The sequence below is a fragment of the Apus apus genome, chromosome 1 (assembly GCF_020740795.1).
Source record: "Apus apus isolate bApuApu2 chromosome 1, bApuApu2.pri.cur, whole genome shotgun sequence".
NCBI lineage: Eukaryota > Metazoa > Chordata > Aves > Apodiformes > Apodidae > Apus > Apus apus.
Genome location: NC_067282.1, coordinates 25,095,014 through 25,114,780, shown reverse-complemented (window position 1 = coordinate 25,114,780; position 19,767 = coordinate 25,095,014). Strand labels below are relative to the sequence as shown.

The 19,767-nt window shown below is 39.3% G+C and overlaps 1 protein-coding gene across 2 annotated transcripts; it reads left to right on the top strand.

The window, feature by feature from the left end:
* Positions 1 to 1,229: 1,229 nt before the first annotated feature.
* SPART (spartin) lies at positions 1,230 to 19,505 on the top strand. 2 transcript variants are annotated; one of them, XM_051625907.1, is made up of 9 exons: positions 1,230 to 1,354; positions 6,677 to 7,509; positions 8,601 to 8,798; positions 9,817 to 9,921; positions 12,309 to 12,438; positions 13,203 to 13,397; positions 14,201 to 14,359; positions 14,439 to 14,529; positions 17,917 to 19,505. In XM_051625907.1, exons 2-9 carry the CDS (start codon positions 6,679 to 6,681, stop codon positions 18,101 to 18,103), a joined length of 1,896 nt encoding a protein of 631 aa, XP_051481867.1. In that variant the 5' UTR covers positions 1,230 to 1,354; positions 6,677 to 6,678; the 3' UTR covers positions 18,104 to 19,505. The 2 variants fall into 2 exon arrangements, with proteins under 2 accessions (XP_051481867.1, XP_051481876.1); XM_051625916.1 differs by lacking the exons at positions 1,230 to 1,354; positions 9,817 to 9,921.
* Positions 19,506 to 19,767: the final 262 nt, after the last annotated feature.

Sequence of the window (19,767 nt, the reverse complement as noted above, 5' to 3'; positions counted from 1 at the left end):
CAAGTTGCTCAGGGTCTTGTCCAGTTGGTTGTGAACATGCCAGGTATGGAGGTTTCATGGCCTCCCTGGGCAAACCATGACCAGTGTCGACCAGCTGCATGGTTAAAAAAAAATTGTAAAAGTCCTTCTACTGACTTGCAGCACTGCTTGAAAGAAGAATGTCACTTCCTGTCGCAAATAGTTCCTTAGAAGTCTTGCATGCTTCCACACAACATACTTCAGTGTCATCTAATCAGCTGAGCCCAACCTATCACCTGTTTAAACCAATGTTTGGGGCTCTCTGACCAGCCCAAACCCTGTATGACAATCTCTCCTATCTGCTCACTACTTCATACACAAACGTCATCCTCATCATTGCTTGAAAAGAACAACTCTCCCTGATCTGTAGATGGCTGGTCCCTTCTAGAACTTGCTGTCTCCTGTCAGGAGGGAAAGGAGTTAAGAGTGGGCAAGGGAGAAGCTGGGAACACAGAATTCCAAGGTAAAAGTTGTACTAGGAACGATGTGTGACAAATTTCCAGAGTTAAGTCAGAGCTAAATGAAGCCAAGAGGCAAACTCATCTTCCAGGACTGTGCTGGACAGGGCTGTTGCTACCTAAATACAATGTTTAGGACACATTTCTTACCACAGCGGCCCGCCACCCCACTCAAGGACCAGCACAGTCGCAGCACCTCAGGAGTTAAGCTGGTTAACCCCAGCGGGGCTGGCACTCAGCGAGTTCTGCAAGAGCCCGGCACCACGGAGCGCAACTGTGCGTTAGCACCGTTAGAAATTTTATACGCGAATCAAGCCAAACTGCAAATTTTTAGCTTAATTATGAAAGTGGCAAATGACCTGCCAGATGCTGCCACTCCCGTACTGCTGCCGACGCACCGGCCGGGGCTGCTGCAGCTGGGGGTGTGGCAGAGGAGCGTGTCCTTTCTCCTGACAAGGCCACGTCGGGAGAAGACGCGGACCACGATTAGTATTTATGAAACACCTTTTATTAATTTAACAGCTGTCGATGGGAGACTCACCCTAACGGCGCAGAGCGGCCCCGGCGCGCCCCTGCCCCTCGCGGTACCGCTGCCCTCACGTCTCCTGACCGCACCCCCGCAGGGCCCCTCCGAGGGTCCCTCACCCCGCGGCGGGGCCCTCCCCAGCGCCCCCGCCCGCCCCGCACCCCCTGACCGGCCCCACCGGCCCCGCCCGCCCCGCACCCCCTGACCGGCCCCGCCCCGCAGCCCCGCCCCGGGGGCGGTGGCGCAGCGGGAGCAGCGGGGCCGGCGCGGCGGGCCGTGGCTCGGTGAGCGCCGCGGCGGCAGCAGCGTCGGGCCCTCCCGGGCTGGCGGGGGCTCCTCCCGGCGGGCTGCGGTGAGGCGGCGAGTGCGCCTGCGGTGGGAAGGGGAGGCCGCGGGGTGGGCGCTGCGGTCAGTCAGCGCGGAGCGGGGAGAGCTGCGTGGGCGGCGGGGATGCGGGCCTGGGCTGGGCCTGGTGACAGGCTGCCGGGCGGCTCGTCTCCCTCTCAGCGCAGAGGAGCCCAAGGCCGGCCGGCAGGTGCAGAGCCCCGCAGTGGCGCGGCGCGGCTGGCGCGGGAGGAGCGGGGAGCCCCGGTCGCCCGCGGTGGTCAGAGTTTTTGGGGCGGAGGTGCCGCCTCACAACCCGAGCTGCCAGGCCCGGGAGAGCCGGGGGAGGAATGGGGTGGGGTGTGACTCTGCCGGATTAAAATAGCCATGATAATAAATGCGGGGGGTTTTTGCGTGTCTGCTTCTGCAAATGAGAGGTTATTTGTTAGAATACCTCAGAAAACTGCTCCCTGTATTTTGCCTTTTTTTAATGACTCGGGCAGTTCGGGATTGAGTTGTTTGTGTAGGGAAAAAATCTGTTGGCTGGGATTGGCATCTGGCAGGCACACTGCTAAGGAGAAAGTATTAATTAGCTCCTTTACGTAATCTTAATTTTTCCATGATTATGTTGAAATCTTTAGTCACAGAATGGTAGATACTTGCCAATGCTTTTGTACCTCAGTGTTGTGAAACATGTAAGTGCTGGACAGACACCACAGCTGTGTGATGAAGGGAATTAACCTGCCCTACTTATTTTCACTTCTAGAGAAAATGCTCAAAGCCGAAAAGCTCTGTGTTGAGGGCATGTGATGGAAATACAGACCAAGAAGTTAGGAAGAAAGTTCATTTGTTGGACAAAAGTAGTGACTGAGAGGAGGACTATTAAAAATGCTGGCTGGGCGAATACAGGTGCTAGGATATCAGTCTGAAAAGATGGTGTAGGTTAACATGTCAGAAGATGGGAGTTTACCCAAGTCTTCATTAATTTTAAGAGAGTAACAATTAGATCAGATCAGTAACAGTTAGATCAGATCACTTATTTTCTCTCTTGTCTCATCTTCGTTATTCTCTAGCCTTAGATCCTTAAAAATCAGCAGTAGGCCACCACTTAATGAACAATTGAAGAGCTACTTTGAACTAACTAATTTAAATAAACTAAAAGCAAAAAAAAAAACAAACACCCATAAAGTTATCAGCTAGTACCTGGCTTGTATTAGTTTAAATCCTTGATAACATTTGTTTTAACTCAGTTTGTTCTCTAAATACGTGGAAGCTACTAATACTTACTTAATTGCTCTTTCCTTACAAAAAACAGCCTCAATTCTGTCTGCATGGTAGTACTTAAGCCTCTTCATCTCTGAAATTAGTGGCTGATAGTAAAACAGCTGACATACAGGAAGAGCTCTTGGGTTAAGAAGTTTGTTTTGGGTTTTCTTTTTCCTCTCCTACAACCCTCAGGTTTCAAAAACAGTGAGTTGGAAAGAGTGTCCTACCTCTGTCAGTCAGGATATTTAATCCTCTTAATAAGATTTAGGCTGTGTGTTTACCTTCTGGCAGTAAGATCCACCATTGAGCTGTATGCTTTTTAATATACATTATTCTTTAATCAAGTGAGGTTTGCTATTTCGGAGGAAGGATGGTCAGCCAGATAGTTGAAATGTAAGCTTACAATATAAGATTGAACTCAAGTTTTATTGTTGCACTGTAGCCTCCCTTGGCTGAGTTACTTAAAACCACAGGGTATATCTGTACTGATAAATGGAAAAGGGCCAAAGAATGCGTTTGAGCATGGAATTGATCTGTGATTATCTACAATACCTGTTAACTCTTTTCTTAGCTCTGTTTTGGACTAGCTTTCTCCAAGATAAGTTCCTCTAAGTCTTACTTAGTACAAAGTAGTACAGAACTGGGCCAATTCGTATTCACTGTAGCACCAAAGGTTAGTTTGCAGCCCTCTTATATTTAGTAAAATGCACTTTGCCATTCATTTCAGCTTTAAAACAGAGGAAATAAGACTCTGCGTTGTACAGAAATGGCTTACAGATAAATATTAAAACATGCAGGGCACTTAAATACAATATTTAGGTCATACACTGAAAATAATAATGACTGAGTATCTTCCCTGCATGTGATCAGATTGCTACTTAAATGTTCTGCTTCAGGGAATCATTCTTGTGTTGTGAGGGAGTAATCCAGTTGGCTTATTTAATACATACCATCCATTATTTTATATTCAGTTTAAATTAATGAGAATGAATTAAATTCAGCTCTTCAGGCTGACTTTTAGTTAACTTGTATTAAAGTGCACTGTGCAATTCTTCTTCCACTTCCAAGTACTTAACCACCCAAATGCATAGTTTGGTTGTAACTATTTGTACATATACTGCAAAATTGGGATGTTCCGAACAGAGATGAGCTGTAGCACTCCCATTCTCCTGAGTTGCTGAGCCAGCTTTTCTATCTCTCCCATGCACAGCCACACACTCGTGCTGTGTGTACACAGATACATGCTGACATCTCTATTTTCCTACAGACCTTTTTTAGTGTCAATAAAGACTGAGCTTTAGCAAGAACAGTGGTGTTGACAGTATGACGAGCATACAGTACAAAAAGTGAATTAATTCACTATAAGCTTGAAATATAGCTGTGACTTTAGGATTTTACTTGATGTCTCTTTTTGTTACATACTAACAATGGCTAGCAAGAACTCTTGAAAATCTGTAAACTACATTTGCCTTAGCCTCTCCCAGCAAAAACAAATAAAACCATAGAGCAAAGTAGACTATGGTCCTGTAATTGCATTCACACAAATTACTTGTTTACTTAAAGCCTTAAGAAGGGATTTGTTTCAGAATTGGATTCACAGGCACTAAAGAAGTCAAAACACTAAAATTTTGCGCATGAAGGGGTAAACTCTTCTCTTAGGTTAAACTGTCATTCTTCTAAATGCTTTCTGTGATTTGGAAACCAATGATTTTAAAACCAGAGTTCTTTATACCTTTATACCACTCTTTAAAGGAAAAATAGATTTTTCATTAGTAAATGCAAGTGTTGACACAAGCTGATGTAGTTTGGGAGTCCCTAGGTTTTTTTGCTATCAAGTAATTTGACTATTCGTGTCATAAATGCTTAATGTCTGGGTCATAAAATATTACATGGTTAAGTATAATCTTTCACTTAAGGATCCAGCTGTATTTGCAAACTTGTTAGAATTCTTTTCAATTACATGCATTATAATTACTTCCTGTATGGTCAGAAGGATGCATGTAACTTCTAAACTTGATGGCCTTGCTGGTTATTACATATACACTTATTTGTATGCCAGTGTTGTTCTTCAGCCTAAGTTAAAGATGTTGAGCCTATTAGCAGCAGATGATGCAGTCAATCAGAAGAATCTCCTCTAGCCCAAGATTAGTTTTTCTGCTACATGATCGGAAATGGACAGGGAACCTGGTGGCTTGGGATGCTGGTGACTTGCTACATGTGGGCTGCCTTCTCAAGCTATCCCGGTCATATTCCTAGCTACATGTATGATTTCAGTCCAACAACAGACATCTTGTCTCTTGCATGAAATTGGATTCTGTCCAATTTTGTCAGGATTGTAAAAATACAGATGGTGTTTCACATTAGATGGTACTTCTGTTATGTGACTGCAGATGCATCAGTTATGTGTTTGCTACCTGTATTTTGATCATAAAGGATCTGGGAGTACAACACAGCATTCTGTCTTTGTCTCTTTAAAATTTTTGTTATGACCTGCACTTCTTAAGTTTCTCTGTTTTTGTTGGAGTAGAGAGAGGATATTTTCCAGATTTTATATATATATATATATATTAAAATATATATATTTAATTGATACACTAAAACAAGAAGAGACGTGAAATAAACTTAAATGTAGGTACTGTGTAGGAATTTTAATAAAAATTAGAAGAGAAGAACCACTGAAATTCATTCCTGATTTACTTTCTTCTTTTCTATTTATAGACACTAATCCAATCTCTTAGCTTTTGGTTTATTGGTTTAGTAAGTCAAACTCTGTCTAGGATAAAGAAAAGTAATTGATTAACCAGGAAATTTCAGTGGCCTTCTGCATGTCTCTTTGTGTTCTGGTGCAGCTTTCTTGAATGTGGCTCAGCATTGTGCGAGGTCACACCAGGAGCTTTGTACAGTGGAATTAAGGCTTCTGTGTATGTAATAGAAGTATTTTTCTTTTCACATTTTACTTACCCCATGTTTTCTATAGCTTACTGTCACTGTGATTGACAGATGTGTCTAGGTTTTCCTCCTGTATTTCATCCAGCTTACAGCACAGAATAATTGTTTTTCTTAAAAATGCATACTCTTTCATTTTTAAATGGTATCCCATTTTTGTTGTCCATGATCGTTGCTCTTTTCTGAATTGACAATGCCTCTCAACGTTGTCAGCAAAAAAGCCTCACTGGAATTTTTTTACATTGTGTGTTGCAGGCACTTATCGTAGCCCAAGTATTTGTATTTGCTGCAGTTGGCCAAGCCTGAAAACTCACATTTATTTAAAATAGTGATTTTTACACATTTTAAAGTTGAAATAAACCTGTTGGATTCTTTTCTGCTCTTCAGTTGTTGAAATACATATGAGGCTATTTGAGGAATACATTCCAAAACAGATAGAATGTGCAATAGAGTAGATAGAAGGTACCTACTGGTAGTTCAGATTTTTGTCACCTGGGGAGCAAGGACGGGAAAATGCCAATTGTCTTTCTCATGTTATAAACACTGTAAAGGAAATAAGTAATTCCATTTTCATTCTGCAAGGCATAGCTTTAACTGTTCAAAGTATTTCTTCCCAGTTACATGTTGATCTTGCAATCTATCAAGATTTAAGTCTGAGTACTTTCCCTTAAATACTTTATAATAAAAAATACTGAATTTACAAGTTTATTTAAATAGACAAAATGTCAACTGAATTTTTTAGTACTCTAGAGATTATTTTGAAAATATTATCAAAAGTAAAATTAAATTTTTGTTGTTTTTTTACTCTACCATTTGCTACTGATCTTAATACTTTTTAAGACTGAGAGCTTAGTATCAGGCATATGAATATTCTTCTGATGCTTAACTTTTAAGAAATACCTATTTGTAATGTAACTAGATGTGATGCTTGTAGAGTTAAATTCCTTGCTGACTTGGAATCATATCTTCTAAATCTGAAGCTTAATATGAGATAACCGTAGTGTACCAGACACTATAACAAGCAACCAGATATACATGGAGTATAGTCACTGTTAGAAACCAATTAGAAGACATTATATTCTAAGGTAAACTTTGGCTTCATCTGTGAATACTCCTACTAATCTATTCTAATTTGCAGTAATGGAACCACTACAGGAACCAGTTGTGCAAGAAGATGCAAATATTAAAGCTATTAATGAAGAGTACAGGAAGGCCTTTATTTTTATCAATAAAGGACTGAATACAGATGAACTGGGTCAGAAGGAAGAGGCAAGAGAGTATTATAAGCAAGGACTTGAACATTTGCTCCGAGGAGTTAGCATTCCATCTCAGGGTCCTGCGTGTGTAGGGTCCAAGTGGGAGTCTGCCAGGCAAATGCAGCAGAAGATGAGAGAGACCCTCCAAAATGTTCACGCTCGACTTGGCCTTCTAGAACAAAATACTCCACCTGTACAAGCTAGTCCTGCTGCGAGGGATGCCCCTGCCGGGGTGCCCAAGTTGTACCCATCCATTCCTTCCAAAGAAAAGCAAGAAAGACCTCCAGCTCCTAAATCCCTGTTTGTACCAAGTCAGCCACCTGCAGCAGATGGAAACGTTGCAACTGTGAGCCAGGGGCAAATTCCAGCTATGAGTCCATCATCTGCAAAACCTCTTTGTCTGCCAAATGAAGCACCTCCTGCCTATACTCCTCAAGCTACCAATGGCCATTTTACTGTGTCTTACGGCACAGACTCTGGGGAGTTTTCTTCTGTAGGTGAGGACTACTACAGGAAGTGTACTCAGCCTCCACCCCTTGAAAACCTGGGAGTGGATGCAGATGAGTTGATCATGATTCCCCAAGGAGTACAAATATTTTTTGTGACTCCTGATGGGCAGGTTAGTGCTCCTTCATATCCTGGATATCTACGCATTGTGAAGTTCTTGGATGCAGATGGTGAGGCATCCCAGAATCGTCCGCCTGCATTTCTTCAGGTAATAAGAAAACAATTTTTTCCTTTAATTAAATTTCAAGAGCTGTCATAAACCTTTAAGAGGTGATCTTCTTAAACTCATGGTCTTCTGAGCCTAAAAATCTCTTTGATAATACGAATGATGTAGCTGTTGGAATAATGGTTTTATGCAAACATACACTGACTTTTTCTGTGAAAATCACCTGTGTCTTCCCAAGGTAGTCAATTACTGACTGTTCTGGTGAATTCTGTTTTCTAAAAGAGTTGACTTAATATTTCTTTTCATAAATTTAGTTTCCCTTTCCTCACCTAGAAACAACAGGTTGATTCAACTATTGTAGCATGTCAGTGTAAAAGGGGGCTGTGCACTGCCCACTTTAGTCTCAACTAGTGGTAAGGTATTACAGTTAGGACAACTGATAAATCTGGAATTTGTGGGCCCCCATGTTAATCTGGATTCTTAACTACAAATAAGATGCATTATTTGGATTTTTTCAGTTAATTCTTGCTTCATATGGGCATTTTCTGTAAAGTTTGTGTTTCTGGCCTTGTTACTGACTTCATAATCTCCTTGTTGCTGCAAAGATTGGCTGTTGGAATTCTAAGGAGCGAAGAGGCTTGGAGGAACAAATAAAAACTGCTTCCTGGTTTTGGGTCTGCTGGTTCACCTCCACCAGTCTTCAACAGTCTGCCAGTGTCAGCCATATGTTCTCTTTATCCTATCATATAAACCTGTCCTGAGATTTACAGGAAGTTACAAGCACTGTGAATTCTGACTTGTTTGGCAGTACTTTTCATCTGCTTCTACTTCTGGGCCTCAAGAATAGGCCTCAGTTAAGGGGCTACAAGCCTGAATTACAGTCCTGTGAAAATTAGTATTTTCACTATATTAGACTGTCAGAGCTAATAAAGAATTATATTTCCACAGTCATGTGGGTTTTTTTGGTTTTGTTTGTTTGGTTTTTTTGGTTGTTTTTTAAGATGACATAAGGCTTTTTTATTTTTCTTATTCAGCTTTATGGGAAATTAAGGTTTTGTGCTTACCAGTACGTTCTCCTTGCCTTTCTTTTTAAAAAAAATCCTTTAATTCCTTTATGTACGTATCTTTTGTAGGTTTGTGACTGGTTGTATCCTCTAATGTGTAACCAGTCTCCCGTTCTGTGCTGCAATACTGGAGTCTACATGTTCCCTGACACAATGTCTCAGATACCAGGGTCTTATGTGGGAATAGTGCTGTCTTCAGAGCTTCCAGCAGCTGACAGAGAGCTCTTTGAGGATCTCTTAAAACAGATGTCTGACCTTCAGATCCAGGTAAATTCCGGGGCTGCCTTTTTTAAGCCAATAAGGAAAGGTGCTAATCATCAGTACATTTTCCCATTTACATTTAGTTGTGTAAAACTGCCAAGTTGTGTGTCTTGCTTGGTAATCTCACCAGTGAGAAACAGATGAGGTAGCCAAGATTAAGCAACCTAGTAATGAAACTGTAGGCTCTGAGAGATGGAATGACAGAAATTTAAAAATACTCAATTTTAAGCACAGCATGGAATCCGAGACTATTTTGCATATTTTCTGTATTTTTCTATAAGATAACATGAAATTAAATTTTCTGAAGGGATAAAGCCTGTTTTTTCCAATGAGTGTGTCCACACAGGCACACACTCTCTGGGTAGTTTCGATGATACCATTCTTGGAATATTGAGCTGAAATGTGTTTACAGTTCCAAAATATGAAGCTGCTTCAGAGAAGGCCTTTTAATATAGTGTGTACCTCAAAAATCTGCCTTCAAATGGGATCTCAAAATAGATAAGTCTGGTGCCTTACTGCTGTAAGATGTTAACTGATAGAGAAAATAGAAAAAAAATATAAACCAACATAGTTTAACAAAGGTGCAATAAGATAGTGACTGTAAACAAGGTGTAAAATACTGTTGTGTGAGTACTGGACCACCATTTCAGGAAGAATGCTAGTCAATAACTACTTAAAAGCTCACAGCAAGATTATATTTTTTAATGAAAGATACAATCACCAAGACTTGAATGCAATGATGATGAAGGACCCATTTGCAGTATGCCATATGGGTGGAGTTCTGGTATGTTAGAACTCCTGTTGATTCCCTGTTCTGCAGGGAATTTCACTAGCACAGGAGGCCACTAATTTTTCCTTCCCAGGGAAAATTACTAGAGACTTAGGTATTGTTTCAGTGCAGGACTTCATGGATAAAATTCTGTAACTTTTCCTGCGTAGAAGTAGCTCAAATTGGTATCTCATTAGTTGCCTGTTGTCCTAAAATTCCATGTTTTTGTTAATGTTCCCCGATACAATGTCACAGGTGCCAGGATCCCATCAGAAATTAGGGTTATCTTCAGAGCTCCCAGCAGCTGAGAGAGTGCATTTTGAAGATAAATTTAAACAGATGTCTGGCCACAAAGTCCAGGTAAATTCCAGGACAGTGATTCCAAAATTGTATAGTCACTGAAACACTTTAGAACTTAGATTCTAGACTTGGTTGAAAGCATTAATATATGCTGTGTTTTTTTTAATTTGTTTTTTGTTTGTTAAAAGATGGCTTCATTACTGCAGGCTACCACATTTTGCAAATTAGTAGCAGATTTCTGGAGCTATAAAAAATTTGTAATGGACCAAATATTGCAAAGCCTAGTCTGTTGCCCATTTAAGGTATCTGGTTTTTATAGTACTCAGGAGGATCTAATTAGAAAGTATATTTAATGTAATTATAGTCACCTGTCTTTTTAGACAACCCATATCTGCTCCTTTGCAAAGTCCTTAGAAGTCTCATAGAATCATAGAATCATAGAATCCTAGGGGTTGGAAGGGACCTCGAAAGATCATCTAGTCCAACCCCCCTGCCAGAGCAGGGTCACCTAGAGTACATCGCACAGGAAGGCGTCCAGGTGGGTTTTGAATGTCTCCAGTGAAGGAGACTCCACAACCTCTCTGGGCAGCCTGTTCCAGTGCTCTGTCACTCTCACAGTAAAAAATTTTTTTCTGATATTCACCTTAAACCTCCTATGCTCCAATTTGTATCCATTACTCCTTGTCCTATCACTGGTCATCACTGAAAAAAGCTTAACTCCATCTTCTTGACACTCACCCTTTATGTATTTGTAAACATTGATGAGGTCACCCCTCAGTCTCCTTTTCTCCAAACTAAAGAGACCCAGCTCCCTCAGCCTTTCCTCATAAGGGAGATGTTCCATTCCCTTAATCATCTTTGTGGCTCTGCGCTGGACTCTTTCAAGCAGTTCCCTGTCCTTCTTGAACTGAGGGGCCCAGAACTGGACACAATACTCCAGATGCGGACTCACCAATGCAGAATAGAGGGGGAGGAGAACCTCTCTTGACCTACTAACCACACCCTTTCTAATGCACCCCAGGATGCCATTGGCCCTCTTAGCCACAAGGGCACACTGCTGGCTCATTGAATGTGTTTCTACATAGTGACCCAAACAGTGGTGTAACTAAAATGTAGCTGGAGCATACTTCGGGGTTTTTTGTTTGTTGCGTTTTGGATTTTTTTGTTGGTTTGTTAGTTGTAGCTGTGTTTTAAGGTCATTTCTCCTGCCCAGGCCCCCAAGTGTTTTGGTCAAAGGCTAAAAATGTTTCTTAAACCTGAGATTTTGCACTCATCTCAAGCAGTAAATGAAGATAAAATACAAGTCAGTGATGCATTGTTAACCTAGCACCTTGCCAAGAAATATACTCTCTTCTGTTAATGTTACATTTGTTTTGTTTTACTGACACAGCTGTCTTTATGCAATATCCTATTTTGTATTTCCAGTAAAAACTTCAGAGGAATCCAAGGATTCCATGCAATATGAAGTACTATTCAATACTGTGTGTTCCATTCTGTTCATAGGTTTCATCTATTAATGCTTTCATATAGACTCTTCCAGACTGAAGAAAAAAGGTTTTCTTACTGTCCCTCATGAACTAGAAGTGTTTTCAATCATTGAAATTTATTTTATTTTTACTTTTACATTGGAAAAGTCTTTAAAATAGAACCTTAGCCAAAGCCTAAATCTATTACAATTATTTTGCTTTCTGTAATTAAAGCCTAATTACACATTTTCTGTGAGATGTGCAATGTTTCACTTTTTAGAAACACTAACCAGACTGTGGTGGTCATTGCTTTGTTTGAATAATCAACATCTACTCCAGAATTTCTACTGTTTGACATGAAATCACACTGAACCTATCCACCCCATGTTGAATGGGAAGCAGTATCAAGAACAGCTTCATGGGTTCCTTGGCTGTGCCAGTCTGCAGAAGCATCGCAGCACATAGGATGAATAATCTCCTTTATTTTTGAACTTCAGAGGGAAGGATGAGGAGCAAAACAACCAGAATCAGCTGCATTCTTTTAGTGCAGCTGGACTTTCAGACCAAAGACTGCAGTTGCTATACTGAATAACAATAGAGTTGGCTTCCCTCTGAGAAGATAAAAATGATAGATGGAGAAGTCTCATATCTTTATTGATAGTTAATTTGTACTGTTAAGTTTTCCCTAGTAAGTTACCTGACCATATGGCCAAATTGGCATGAAATATTTTCATTGTAATTGGATGAAGAAAGTGTACAGAAAATGCTAGACTCCTAGACTCTCTGATAAGTGTTTTTTTCATACATAGCATTTCTGTGAAAAAGTAATTGAATAACAAATTTCCGTTGAATTTCTGTATGTTTACTGAAGGAATACTCAGCATGAGCGTTTCCTGATAATGGACCTGTATGATAATATCTAAAACAGAAATCCTGATATGTTGCAAAACAGATTCTCAGGTGCTTATTTTCACTTATTAGCCTTCAGAAGCCTCTAGCGATGCAGTTAACTTGTCTCAGACTGTACATATCCAACCACAACCTGAAGGAGTGGAAAATGAGAAAGAGTTGCCAGAATGGAGTGAGAAAGTCGCCCATGGAATCTTGTCAGGTACTGTTGTAAAAAGAGAATTGTGTTGAATGTAAACCTCTCTGAGTATCATTTAAACAGTGTTTTTACCTAAATGCGTATGTGCTGAGTGGTCATAAGTAGTTGTTTGCCAGTTCTAGTTGTAATCATCTAAAGGATACTTTGGTGGGCACTGTGAAAACAGTGCAGAATATAAATCCATTGCTGCCAGTCTTGTTCATTGCAAATGAGTTGGGCTCCTTATTTGATGATATATTGGGATATTGCCCCTTGTGACTCAAACTACTACGTTAGAACAATTTTAGTCCTGTATGAGCAGTTACATTAAAGCAGGCATCTATTGTGATTTCTGCAGCTATTTTTTTTTTTTTCTCTGAGAAGCTTTGGAGTATACTAATGATCACCACATGATTGTAATAAATATGAATCTACTAGGAGAGGGAAAGGACTGGTTGTACATTTGCAGAATGTTTATGGCATTGAGAAGTGCAGTTCTATCACTTCTGACCCAGCTGGGGCTTGGCTATCTATTACAAAACTGAACACATGTATTAAACTGACATTTGGTTGAGTGCTTGCTGTTTTAAACTTAAATAAAGGGAACTGAAAAAACATGGGTGGTGTAGGAGCAGAAATCACTGCAGGAATTCTGCTTAGGAAAGAGTATAATTGCAGACTGTGCCATCAGGAATGTTTCTAAAGTCAGTGTTGCAGAGGAGGGAAAGCTGTAGGAATCATAGTCTGTAAATTCTTACATTCTAATAAACACAATTTTTGCCTTGAAGGTGCATCTTGGGTGAGCTGGGGCCTAATAAAAGGAGCAGAATATACTGGTAAAGCTATCCACAAAGGAGCTTCTAAACTGCGAGAACACATTCAACCAGAAGAAAAACCACTGCAAGTCAACCCAACTGTAGCAAAGGGGCTTCATGTAGCAAAACAGGCTACTGGAGGAGCTGTGAAAGTCAGCCAATTCTTAGGTAAAAATTTCCATTCCATGGTGTATATTTTTGCCTTAAATAGGAAATATTCTGTAAAATGAGAGCTGTTTTCTCTACTTAGTGAATACAGGAGGGACTGGCCTGAAATAATCTGTTTATTCTTAAGTTGATAACAATGTATTTTAAAGCTGTACTGTTACTGTTTGCTAACATAGTACTGCTAGGGAATGTGTGTGCGTGGTTTTAAATACGCACATCTGAAACAAGTCTGTTGGACTGTGTATAAACTTTCACGTGAAAATGGTTTGGTGTTTAGAGGTGCTTGGTAATCCTAGCAGCCCTCAGTAATTTAATTCTGTTATTTATTTTCATTAATGTTTGTATCTAGTGTCTAGTGACTCTTCCAAGTTTAAAAGCAAATTGTGCTGGATGTTATAAAAATACTTGAAAAAGCTGGAATGATTGTAAGAAAGACTTCTCCCAGAGACAAGTCAGAAAAGAAACACAACTTGTTCCCTATCTGCAAGTTAGGGATAACAAAGCAATGAAAACAGTTTCTTGAAACTAGAGAATGTGACGTGTATGTGTTTCTTCTAAAATGCTGTTTAGTCATAAGACCGACTTAACTAATTTCTTAGGAATTGGAGCTGAAAAATAAGGTTGCTTCTCTGTCAGTTGGGTACTTAAGTGTGGATCAAAGTCTGTCTTACATATAATCATATTTAAATAGAAGCAACACTTCAGACTTCAGTGAAGCTTACTTTTGATTAGGAGTAAGGACTTTTAAAGAAAGTTGTTCTGTGTTATCACTAAATAATCTGCATACTGTTGTTTTATGGTAGTTGAGGGAGTGTGTTCTATAGCAAGCTGTGTTGGAAAGGAGCTGGCTCCACACGTGAAGAAGCACGGCAGCAAATTAGTTCCAGAATCCCTTAAGAAAGATAAAGATGGCAAATCGACTCTTGATGGTGCTCTGGTGGTGGCGGCAAGTGGAGTTCAAGGTAATAAAAATCCTTTATACTGTTTTTCATTACATACTTTTCAGTGCTCTGAACTCAGATAAGCTGTTCATTTTTACAGGGTTTTCAACAGTATGGCAAGGTTTGGAAAGTGCAGCAAAGTGCATTGCTAAAAGTGTTTCAACTGAGACTGTAAAAACTGTCAAACACAAGTAAGTTATGTTTTTATTGGTTTCATCTTCTACAACATACTGTCATTGTGTCTGAATACTAGCAAAAAAAAAAAAAAGATGAAAGTGCAGGGAAGCAAACTGAAATGCCTGCTTTGCTCTAATTTTGCAACACATGATAAGCTGCTAATTGCACAGTAATGAGCATCTCCTGTAAGTAAAAATACGAAATTAGTATATTACTGTGGTAAGTAATTTTTTAGCTCTCTTCTAGAAGTTTACAGCTGCAGACTGTTAAAAATATTGTTCAGATTTCTGTCTTTGCTCTACAGTATAATGTCATTATGAAAAAAGTTACTGGTTTAAACATCTCATTCTGATCCTGAATTTATGTAAACTTAGCCAAATCTGAAGAAAAATGGAAGGACAGAATCAGCAGGTCTGAATAAAGTGAAGAGGTACAAAAAAAGAAAACCATATAAGGAAAGCTAAAGCATATATACCAATAATAGGATAGCCTTGACTGCAAAATACAGATGTCCATGGATAAAGATAATGGGGGAAGAGGATAGTCATGTTTGGTCTTTAGAGATGTTACTAAGAAGATGGAAAGAAAAAAGTTGAGTGCGTGTACTGGAAGATGCTGTGAAGAGTAAGGGAATATAATGAAATAACTGCAAAAGGTATGAAATGCACCCCTCAAAAAAAGTGCAGTAAGTATAGCAGAGTGAAGAGTATGCAAAAACATGTAGGTGAAATGGAATCGGGGGGTAAGTAGCACAAGAGATCTTAAAAAGGATTACTGAAAGGGCATACGGGCTGCTGGCAGAAGGTAACACGTTAAGCATCAGCATACGGTATTAAGTGGATTGGCATTCAGGCTTGTGATGCATTTCAAATAGGAGGCTAGATAGTGCAGTTCTAGTCAGTGGTGCTTTATTCCTAATGTTTGTTTGCAGTCGGAATGTCAGGAGGTATTGCCCTGGTACTCTTCACACATTTAGATTTATGTTTTTGTTTTAGATATAAAAATAGAAAATATGGAGATCAGCAATCAACAGACTCTAAGAGTGAAAAACAAGTAATTAAATGTTGCAGTTAATTATAATACAATTGAAAATATTTGATATTTGATTTTTAGAATTTTTAGAATATATATTAATGTATTAAAATTCTGCATAACATCTCTTTTGGAAGCTGGTTTCTGTTTCAGTGACAAAGATTTCTGACACTCAAAAAGCTTCAGTAAACAAGCTGAATTACACTTAATGGAAACAAAGCTAAAGGAGCATCATTACATTGTCTCTAAAATCACAAAAACTGGCCAAAACTTAGCTTCAGTACCTTTGTAGATGAAATTATAATGAGATGCTCATCATATGTGTATTGTGTATCAAAAATGGGGGAAAGCATAGGCCAACTTTTTTCTTTAAAGAAAAAGGAAGTTACAAATGATGCAGTTGGGACAGGCAAACTGAAAAAATCAATTATCAAATATTAAAAAATTGTTAGTCTAATTGTATTGGATCAGCTACAGTCTTACTTAAATTTTACTGATGTTGTATAAAACTGGCTTATGATGTTCCTGAGGTGAGTGAAATTGAATTGACAAATACTGCACTTTTGCTGTGAGATTGTGTGATCTGCAAATCAGATGTTGGTCATTCAAGGCTGTTACTCTATCAGAGAATTAAAACCAAAACAAAATCCACATTCTTTTAAATCAGTTTAATTCTTGGTTTCAGCCATTACACCATGGCTGCTGTACTGATATTTCAATAGTTTTCAGATTCTCTAGTCTTATTTTGAGATCCTCAAAGAAAGAAGTACAGAGAAAAAGTAGCTCCATTAACTGCTGGGATTCTGATACTGCCAGAAATGCTTCTCTTTGGCCTGGTTTGTCCAATTACAGTACTGTCTGGGGAAGTGTCTGGCTGCTTGGAATGGCTGGAGTTGCTGATTTTACAGTGCTCTTGTCCTCCTTCAGTCTACTCTTTCTACTGATGTAGATGTGTAGCTTTCTTTACACTTGAGTATTTAATACAAGACTGCTGACTTCCCCCTAAAACATAAAGAAGCTAGACCCACAGCCCAGTGAAGAGACAGTAAGTTTTATCTCTTGGTAATTTTCAATAAATCCTCAATATAGCTTTGAGCCTTTTGGACTCAAGTTCTCCTCCTCCTGGCTCCCTCCCACCTTCCCCTTTGCCACTGTTTTGATTTCAGGTTACTTCAGATTAGTTTTCACTGCACAGTGGAATCTTTTTTGTAGGGACCTACATTTGAACATAGTTGTGTCAGCAATTCTTTGTACCTAGGAGACAGGGTAGACTGGGTTAATGTGCTTGAACCAGTAGAGCACCACCACAGTAAGTCTGCTTCTGGGACTTTTGAACTAACATGCCAGTGTGGTGCTGTTACACCAAATATAGTGTCATATGCCAGGTAGACACAGGCAAAGGTAATAAAGGACAAGAACTAACCAAGCAGTATTGTGGCAGTGGTAGTACCGACTGAGAGAAAATACGCCTGAGGTAATTCCAGACCTTTTTTCTGTAACAAATGAGAAGGCAGGACAGTGTTTGCCCTCCTCAGTACATGGTACAGACTGAGAAGGTTCAAAGCTGCAAGAGTCTCGCTGTGAGAACTTAAAAGGGGCAATAGAAGGTACTAGGAGTTTTACCTAAGAACATAGGTGAAAAAAGTACTTTGGGGTTATTGCACACATCTCTTGCCTCCCCTCACGCTTCTTATCACAATATCTTTCTGGTTGGAAAAGACCTTCAAGATCATAGAGTCCAACCACTACCCTAACTCTGCCATGTCCACCACTAAAACCTGTCCCCAGGCACCACATCTGTCTTTTTAGATGTCTCTAGAGATGGTGGCTCAGCCACCTCCTTAGACAGCCTGGGTCACAAAGTCCAATTCCTCCCCCAGAACAGGACAACCCCAGAGTTCACACCATGTCCCTGAGGGCATTGTCCAAATGTTTCTTGAATATTGTCAGGCTTGGTGCCATTACTGCTTCCCTGGGGAGCCTATTCCAGTGCTCCACCACCCTCTGGGTGAAGAATCTCCTAACGTGCAACCTAAACCTCCCTCTGCACATCTTCCTACCGTTCCCATTATGGTTCTGTGGATAAGTCTTCTACTCTTCAAAACTAGAGGAGAAGGAGGGAGAAATACAGGAATGTGGGTTGTTTTTTGCTGAAAAAGAGCAGAAACATACTGGTATATTAAAGGAATAATTTGTCTGACAGAGGAGCAGCTCTTACTCAAATTGCTTAGTAACTTTTAATTTTAGTTTTTAGACATTCAGGCTGTGTGCTTATTTTTGGTAATGGTTGAATTTTTGCTTTCAAAATAAATACTAATGAAAAGGACAATACTAAGTTACATATCTATACAACTGCTGTCTTTCTCAAGGTACGGAGATGAGGCTGGCCATGCTACAGACGACGCTATGAATTCTGCAATCAATGTTGGTGTAACAGCATTTAACATTGACAATATTGGCATCAAAGCTGTTGTAAAGAGAACTGCAAAGGAAACGGGGCATGCTGTGTTAGATGAATATAAAGTATTAGATAATGAGAAGAAGGATAAAAAATGAAAGCAATGAAAATTTTTCAAAGCCTTACACTGCAGATGAAGCTTCCTATTTAGAACTTAACTGTATTGCTAATCTGCGATTTAACACACTGTACTTTTCAATTGATTGTTAATTTGACATGAAAATATAAAAGTAGGAAAGGCAGATCTAGAAGGAAAAATGAAAGTCGTCTTAACTTGTTAGTCTATATTGAACAAGGGTTTTCAGCAACTGGATGGACATGAGTTTGCAGTTAAACTTGCCTCTGTAAGCACTTTTTCAAAATACAACACAGAATAACAGAATAATATAAAAATAATGAATATTTTTGTAATGCTTTATATTTGTAAAGAAGGTGGTGATGCAGAACAAGTAGAATTACTAATTCTGGAATAAACAGCACTACTAGTGTTTTTTTTTTAACTATTCTTAAGAGTTAGTTTTACTAAAACAGCCTTGTCTTAATATGCACTATAATAAGCTTTGTATTTCGTTGTTTTGTAGAGAAATTCCCTTTTTGGCTTCCAAACAGCTAATCTTGTAAAAACTTCGTGTTAGAAGAAATGAAAGATGAACCTCAGGTAATTAGGTAGTTATTCCCTTCAAAACTTTTTTTTTTCCCCAGCATATAGGCAAACCAAAGATACCAAGCATTTTTTTCTAAAAGAGAGGGTATTTGCAACTCTAGAAAAATGTATTCTGCAGTTGACTCCATGAGGAATATACAATGATTCTTTGAGATTTTTATGTAGAGAGGATAAGTATGTTTTTTGCATAAATTATTTTTCTGTAAAAACATTCTGTAGAGGACCCTATAGGAACTACTATGCATTCTGCACTTTTCATCCAGTCCAGAGATTCAGAGTATATATTATGGCCTCCTAAGGAAAGACAGTATTTATTTGCTTCAAGAAGTAGTTCTAGCAGTCAGCATCTTTATTCCATTAAATTCACAGTTGCACAAGTTATGCCTTTAAAGGGTATGAATATAAGACCTTTTAATGAAGAGATGTGGGTGGAATAAAATAGACAGTACTGTGTAGGCTTTTCATCCTGTTTGTAGTGCAGTGTGAAATAACTGTGTAGAACCTTTGAGATGTTTTTACAGAGCTATTTACTTAACAGTTCACTATTGAGTTTTAAAGCTGCTACATGTTCTAACACTGGCTGGACCTGCAGCAAACAGAACGCTATCAATTTACATCTTATCTCCATTTCATGTAAATGGAGAAGATAACTATAAATGCTTGTTAGCAAATGATACGTGGATTAGATTGAAAAAATACAGGACAATTATAGGTGCACATCTTGTGGTAACTACTGTACGTGTTTATGTAGGGTGAGAAATGTGGAACAAAAGGATCTAACCACTGGAAGTGTAACTTTGATTTATGGAAATAAAGATTAATTTAAAATTGGTTAATCTTTGCTTGGCCTTTTTATGATGTGAAGCTACTGTATGGATCAGTGAGTAGAGAGACTAGGACTTCTGAAGTAATAAAAGAACAGTATTTGAGTATATCTAAGATGTGTAAGAAACAAGCCCATAAATTAAGGCTTAAAATATTTCAAACCAAAATGGTTCGTCAAAAGTACTTTTCAACAATTTTTGTTACCACAGTCAGTCACTTGCCAGCAAGTGTAACCAGGTTAAGGCTACTAACGACTTCACACCACCAAAAGCA

What these genes read in the sequence shown, in the direction of transcription:
- SPART (XM_051625907.1), top strand. Translation starts at nt 6,679, where the DNA reads ATGGAACCACTACAGGAACCAGTTGTGCAAGAAGATGCAAATATTAAA. An exon ending in GGCGGCAAGTGGAGTTCAAG is followed by an intron (nt 14,360 to 14,438) that starts GTAATAAAAATC and finishes TCATTTTTACAG; the next exon opens with GGTTTTCAACAGTATGGCAA. An exon ending in GTAAAAACTGTCAAACACAA is followed by an intron (nt 14,530 to 17,916) that starts GTAAGTTATGTT and finishes GTCTTTCTCAAG; the next exon opens with GTACGGAGATGAGGCTGGCC.